This window comes from Delphinapterus leucas, chromosome 3 (genome assembly GCF_059928025.1).
Source record: "Delphinapterus leucas isolate spDelLeu-1000000601 "Yukka" chromosome 3, BTC_Dleu_Yukka2, whole genome shotgun sequence".
NCBI lineage: Eukaryota > Metazoa > Chordata > Mammalia > Artiodactyla > Monodontidae > Delphinapterus > Delphinapterus leucas.
In genome coordinates, this window is record NC_143131.1 from 65,101,120 (window position 1) to 65,108,533 (window position 7,414).

Genomic DNA, 7,414 nt, shown 5'->3' on the forward strand with positions numbered 1-7,414 from the left:
ACCACTGTAATAATTGCTGCAGGCAATATTCACTTCTGTACACTAAAATTATACTGTATAAGCAAACGTTTGAGGAGAAACAGGATAATTTCCTAGTCTCAAAACATCCTCCCCAGGACGTTTATTAATTATAAAGGGAAAGATAGTAACTTTATAATAGTTTAATTCAGCAGATATCACTTAATGAAGCGACCAAGGTTAACATCACCAGAAGTAAGACATGTTGATATCATGTACCCTTTGATATGATTTCTATTCTTGTTAAGACAAACTGGTTTTAAAAAGAGAGAAAAGTCTATGCATGTTTTCTCTCTAAGAGCTTTTTGCTCTTTTTTTTCACATTTCTTTTTTTTTTTTTTAAGTCATTAAGCTAAGGACACTTAGTACATAGCAATTGTAAGACAATCCAAATGTGTTTAACATTCATAATTACCCACTGGGCTTACGGGTCAATAAAGAAAAGAAGACTACTCTGGTGGCTTTTCAGTATCTACAGTAAACTCAAATTTCAGTAAAATTAACAGAAATTTTATTTGAAATTCATTGTATTTGTAAGGAGGAAGGAAATATTTAAATCCCCTTTTGATAAAAAGAGAATTCTCATGGTATCTTGACCAAGCTACCTTCAAACCAGTTTCCAGAAAAATCAAAGACAGGGTAATATCAGATTTATGTCCAAAAGCATTAAAAAAACTGCAAGCACAAGAAGAAAATAGAGAATTCAGTTTCTTTCAAGTATCCATAAAACATCCATGAACATTGTTAATCTATTAGGCCAAAGAGAAAATATCAATTTCAAAAGTAGAAATATTATATTTTCTGATTACAACACAATAAAGCTAGAAATTAATTACCAAATCAGGAAAAAAAAAGTTTCCTTGTCCTGGAGATTTAAAAAGTATCTTAAATGATGGGTTGAGTCAAAGGGAAAAACCAAAATATCAATCAAAGTTGGACCTTATGAGATGGATTTAAAGCATAAGGGCAATCTCTAGCCTCTGTGGTATCATTGTGTGTGGGTCAGAAAAGTGCTCCTTCTTCAAGTAAAAAGCAAGATCAGCACAACTGCATCTGTGGATGGTCATGAGGTGATGGCTCTGAGCCCAGCTGGCTGGAAGATGAGCATGACACTCAGGGAAACTAAAGTCAAAGTGAGTTGGGAGCTGTGAAAGAAAAAAAATGTAAATTTCTCTTCTCTAAGGAAAAAAAAACCAAAAAACTGCTGGATAATGAGTTTTTCCCTTAAGATTAGAAGCAAACTTCTAGTTAGTAAAGTGCCTGCTAGCAAGATTTTGAAGGCCAAGAAAAAGTCTCACCTAAGGAATGTTTTCTTTGGTTGAAATTAATATTCTTAAGGCCCTGACTCCTAAGGACAAAGAGACAAGAGTACACTTGGTTTAATACTCTTCAATTACTTTTCTATAAGCCACTATAGGATTTAATTGTTTCAAATACTTTAGGTAAATTATGCCATTTTAAACAAGTTCTTGTAAAGAGTAATTAAACTTTTATATCCCCTGATGTAAATGATTCAGGAGCAAGCTTACCAAGCTTGTCCTAAAGGATGCCTGAATTCAGGGCATCCTGGTGGTCCAGTGGCTAAGACTCCATGCTCCCAATCCAGGGGGCCTGGGTTTGATTCCTGGTCGGGGAACTAAGAGCCCACATATCGCAACTAAAGATCCTGCATGCGGCAATGAAGATCCCACGTGCTGCAACTAAGACCTGGCTCAGCCAAATAAGTAAGTAAACATTTATTGAAGAAAAAAAAAAAAAAAAGGATGCCTGCATTCCAAGCCAAGAAAAGTCTCAATTTGTAATTGTGTTGTTAAGAAACCATTCAGACATTCTCTTACTGCATTAGCATATTTTTTAATGGAGCAATTCCTGATGTTATTTCCCTAAAATCACAGAAAGATTGCAGCATTTTTTGGGTTCTATTTTGTAAGGATGACTTTCTTTTGCAGTAGCATCTCTCCTAGAATGGGGCCAATAAGGGCTCCAGGTGCTATGAAAGAATGGGGACCCTCACCAGGGATGACTTCTCTCAGCCATGCACTTAAGTGTTAGAAAAACATCCCACAGTTGACAACATGTTGTGTATGGTGGGGATGAGGGGAAAGTCAATGAATATGATAAATATGAAAGTCACTGAATGAGATGAATAAAAACCTAGAAAAGTAAGGAAGGGAAGGACTGGTGTAGAGATCTTTCTGGAGTGGGGAGTAGCTTTAGGTTTTGAGTCACCGGGTGGGAATTTAAGAGGTTTCTATTGTGACTCAAAGGAAACAGAATCTGGGGACAGGCCACAATGGTTCAGTGACAGAATAAAGACCTGGTTTCCAGGATCAAGGAATAAACACCAGAAGCCTGGAGGAGGAGAGATGGAGCCCTAGCTCCTGGTCCCCTTTCCCACCCTCCTTCCCCCTAAGTTGTGTAAGATGTTACCTTCCACCTAAACATCATCTTCCTGGTTTCAGACCTTAACTCTGGTCTCTGAGTTCTGCTTAGTTCCACATTCTCTACCCATTTGCACAGAGGACCACCACCTTCCCTTCCTGGAATCTCTAAGGTTTTCTGCTTTGCTCATGCCCTGGTCATCAGCCCTACTAATTCAGTCTGAGATGCAAGTGCCCACCCTCTCCAAAACGCTTAAGTCTCCTGATCTCAATGAAGAGTCTTTGGATCCTAGGATTATCACTGCCTTATTTGAAATTGGATCACTTCCCCCTGTTTCTTGCAGTTCTCTCCCTTCCCTAAAAAACAGTGACCATGAAGCAACTGAACAGCGAATTGCAAAGAAGTTTGAAAACATCTTAAAAGAAATTAAAGATATTGTTAAACATATGACAAGTTATGAAGAGAAGGTCATAGAAACAAAAGAATCTTTTGAGGAAACCAATATCTCTGAGAATGTGACAGAACTTAAAGAAAAAATCAGAGAACTTGATAAAATAAATAAAGTACTATTGGAAAAGCTGCTTGCTAGTTGGGACTTAGGGAAAGAACAGAATTCAAAGAAACAGGAGATGATGTTGGAAAACCAAAACTCCAAGGACACCATGCAAGGTTGTGCAACGGATTTGGTAAACTGTTCAGAAGAAAAAAGAGCCCTTCATGAAACTCAACTAAGTAAGGAAAAAGCAAAGTACAGATTCCCTCTTGTCCAAGAAGAAAATATCAAACTGAGGTACAACATGGAGCAGTTACTACAGGAAGCAATACACTGGAGTGTGCAACATACTGAGCTCAGTGAACTAATAAAATCCTATCAGAAATCTCAGACAGACATCAAAACTCTTGAAAATAATGGCACCCATTCCCCAACTCAAACGAATAATGGGGTGTCAGCTAAGCATGAGCTGGAAGAACAAGCGAGGAAACTGAAACAAGACACATACTCACTGCATTTGATTGCAGCTTTGCTGGAGAATGAATGCCAAATCTTAGAGCAGAGGGTAGAGCTTCTCAAGGAATTCCATCATCAGAAAGAGGGACCTCTACAAGGGGAGCCAATTCAGATAAACTATGAGCAGAACAAGAAAGAACAGAAGCTATCAGAGGCAGAGAAGGTCAAAATACATAAGCAAAACATGCAAGAAATGTTTCAAAAAGGAGACCAATTCTATAGAAGCCTGGATGTTTGTCATAAAAGGAAAGCTCGTAATAATTTGTTCAATACTCATATTGCAAGAAGAGCTCCTGTAGGAAAAAAGAGGCCAGCCAGCAGCCTAAGTTAGAAAATACCAAAAGTAGAAGAAAAGGCAGTTCTTTAAAAAACTACAGTATATCCAGCTCCAGGCATGTCAATCATCAAACCTAGGATAGACCTTTCGGTTCAACCAAGAAATAGCTATAGAACAAGAAGATTAACATTTAACATTATTCATTACCTCAGTGGTCAGGTAAGTTTGGTCTTTAATGACTATCAGTGTCAACTTTTGGTCACATTTGTCATCTTTACAATCTGTTTTTGTAGTTATTAGATAGAGATCCTATGACACTTAAACCAAAAGTGAGAATTTACAGGTCCAAATAAGTAAAGATCTAAATAAAAACCACAACAAACAAAGGAAAGGGTTTTTTTTCTTTCTTTATTTAATCATTACCTTGGGGAGGAAGTTCTGGGGAAAAAAGTGTATAACACTTTAACTGTGAACCTTTAAAGCTCCCTTTTCAAACGCATATTCCTTTTCCTATTTATTGATATTATCCACTGAAGTGTGGGCAGTAGTTGAGTTAAAAAAAATAAAAAGCTGATGAGCCACCCCTAAACAGTTTTTCTCTTCTCATAAATCTCCCTATTCCCTGGATCTACTGTTACTAATATTCCTCTCTTGCTCCTCAACTAGTAAATGGTGGGCATACCAGGCAGCAGAGGCCCTTGGGGAAGGACACCTTGACTTCTTTAGAAGAATAGATGTGTGTCTAGATTTTGTTCTGTGCTGGAAAAATTCCTCTCATTACTCCAGGTGGGGGCAGTAGAGTTATTCAGGGAAAAAACAGTATCTTCTGTTAAGTGAGCTGAACTTTTTGGTTCCAGAAAAGATGGAGCAGAATTCTTTCTCCCTATTCCTCCATTAGATAAGCTAAAAACCCTGGACATTATGTATAAAATGAATGTAAGAAGACCCTGAAAGATGGAGATAAGGAGATGTACTGGCCAGGGACGTTGAGACTTAAAGAACAGCATAGTGTTAAGTTCCCTGAGTTTCCTTTTTGTCTCTTATATATGCTGGGAGCCGATAACCCAGAAATGCCAATGCATTTAGACAAAAAATGCACATGCACCCACCCCCACAAGCCTGCGTTCTCTTGCTAAGGGATGAGGAAACAGTCTGGCAAGACAGAAACCTTTTTAAAAAACTGCCCTACTCTGGCCAAACTGCATAAAAAATGCCATGCCTCCACTCTCAGCCCCATCAGCAAATACTGAGCAGAGACACTAGACTTTCACACTTGCCTGGGAGTAATGAAGCACTCCTCCTTCTTTCTTCTAGGGTGGTACATACAGAGGTGTCAGAGAAGGGGCCTTGGAGTTCCACTCCCACCTGATGGTAACAAGGTGCTCCTCCCTGAGCCCCTTCTCCCAGCAGAGTAAAATGTCAGTGAAGGCCACATAAGTAGCCTAGATTTCTATACCCTCCCCCTGCTGGCACAGCATAGCCAAAGCCTGCTAAAAGAGAAGATTTAGCTAGGATCCAGGGTCTCAAAGCACAATGCCCCAAATGTCCAGAAAACATAGAAAACTCACTCATCATATCAAGAATCAGGAAAATCTCAACTTGAATGAGAAAAGACAATCAACAAGTGCCAACAATGGGATGGCACAGATGTTGGAATTATCTGACAAGAAATTTAAAGCAGTCATTATAAAAATGCTTCATTGAACAATTACAAGCACACTTGAAAAAACAAGAATAGTAGAAATTCTCAGCAAAGAAACAGAAAATATAAAGAAGAAACAAATGGAAATTGTAGAAATGGAAAATATAATTTGTAAAATAAACTCAATGAATGTGCTCAGTAGTAGAATGTTGATGTCAGAGGAAAGATTCCATCAACATGAAGATAGAGAAATAGAAATTACCCATTCTGACCAACAGAAAAAATAGGCTGAAAAAAACCCACAGTCTCAAGACACTTGGAATAAAAATAGATCTAACACTGGTGTCATCAGAGTCCCCCCAAAAAAGGTAGAATGTGGGCTGAAAAAGTATTCATCGAAAAAAATGGCTGAAAATTCTCTAAATTTAGTGAAAGGCATAAACCTACAGATTCAAGAAACTCAGTGAACTTCAAATAGTATAAATTCAAAGAAGTTCAAGGCATTCATAATCAAATTTCTGAAACCTAAAGACAAAGTGAAAATCTTGAAAGCAGTTACAGAGAAAAGACTCATTCAATGTAGGGGAACAATGATCCAAATGACAGTGACTTTCCCATCAGAAACCTCAGGGGCTAGAAGGAAATGAAAATTTTTCAAGAACTGAAAGAAATGTCAACCCAGAATTATTTACCCAGTGAAAATATCCTTTAGGAATGAAGGTGAAATCAATAAATTCTCACGTAGAGGAAAACTGAGAGAATTAGTAACTCATTTCTCATTTGTTGAAAAAGCCCATTTGGTTATATAACTAACCCTCACTTTTTTATATTCAAGAAAATGAGTGTCCCCTCTAGCCTCAGACTTTGTCTTTTTCCATTTCCAAACAGGAATTTCACATAGGAGATGCTAAATGAATGAAATGAGAAACTACAGCATAGTTGAACGAAACAATCACTTCTTGTATTTCAGCTTGTTCATATGCATTACCTAACAAATTCTGTCAGTGTCATTTATCTGTCAAATGTTAAGGGGCTAACTTTCTAGTTCCTCGTCTGTGCACTAATGTTCCCCTGGTACCACAACAAACAAGAGAACTGCAGGATTTTCAAGTTTTTGAGAGAAACACTGCAATATGCAACATCTGTTGCACACAATACAAACTCAAGGTAGTCATAGTTTCAACTTTAGATTGATGTTGCACCATACCCAGAAGTAAAATTTCCATTGGTGAGAACTCAGTCACAAGGCCACACCTACCTGAAAGCAACTGGGAACTGAGGTTTTTAGCTGGATAACCATGTTGACCAGGCAGAAGAAGAATTACTTTTGGAACCCTGTGAGGTGGAGAGAAAATATTTTTGTTTCTGCACAGTTAGGGCATTCTAAGCAAATTTTATGGAAACTTGAGATCCTGGACTACAAGCAAGCTCTAGAAGATATTTTCCAACCGTATAGATAATGAGTGTTCAAAAGACTTACCTAACTTTAGAGATGTGTGTTAACATTTTAAATTGGGGGTGAGGCCTGGGATTGGGAGACTCCTCTGGGTTATAAAGCTGGAGACACTGGACTTATATAACCCCTGGAGAGATTTACTGGATTGGCCAAAAAGTTCATTTGTGTTTCTCCATAAAATGTTACAGAAAAACCCAAAGGAACTTTTGGGCCAACCCAATACATTATAAAAGGGTTATAGTGAGAACCCAGGATCCAGAGGGTTTTTTTCCTCCCTCCTTTTAGAGGGAGAGAAGGACAGCTGCCTTTCTTTTCTACATAAAAGCCTGGATTCCTTTTCTCATCATTCCTCCCTTATATTACAGGCCCTGTTGCATGTAGGGTGACATCTGGTTCTCATCTCTCTCCAGGGGTAAGAATTGGAGCAAGGGGAACTAGCACAATCATTATTATGTAAGTAATAATAATCTGTCTCTGATTAAAAAACCTCACGTGTGCATTCAGGATAAAAGAGAGATGAATATTAAAAACCCAACAAAGACAATCACAATCTCCACCACAGGTTCTATTATGAATGAAGCATAGGGCATGAGAAATTTTCATATGTTGGAAGTACGAAATATGCAATTT

The 7,414-nt window shown here is 38.0% G+C and overlaps 1 protein-coding gene across 1 annotated transcript; it reads left to right on the top strand.

The window, feature by feature from the left end:
• The first annotated feature begins 554 nt into the window (after nt 1-554).
• On the top strand, nt 555-6,176 carry SPZ1 (spermatogenic leucine zipper 1). The gene has a single exon (XM_089909072.1). The coding sequence runs from the start codon at nt 2,589-2,591 to the stop codon at nt 3,738-3,740; it is 1,152 nt and encodes a 383-aa protein (XP_089765198.1). The 5' UTR covers nt 555-2,588; the 3' UTR covers nt 3,741-6,176.
• Nucleotides 6,177-7,414: the final 1,238 nt, after the last annotated feature.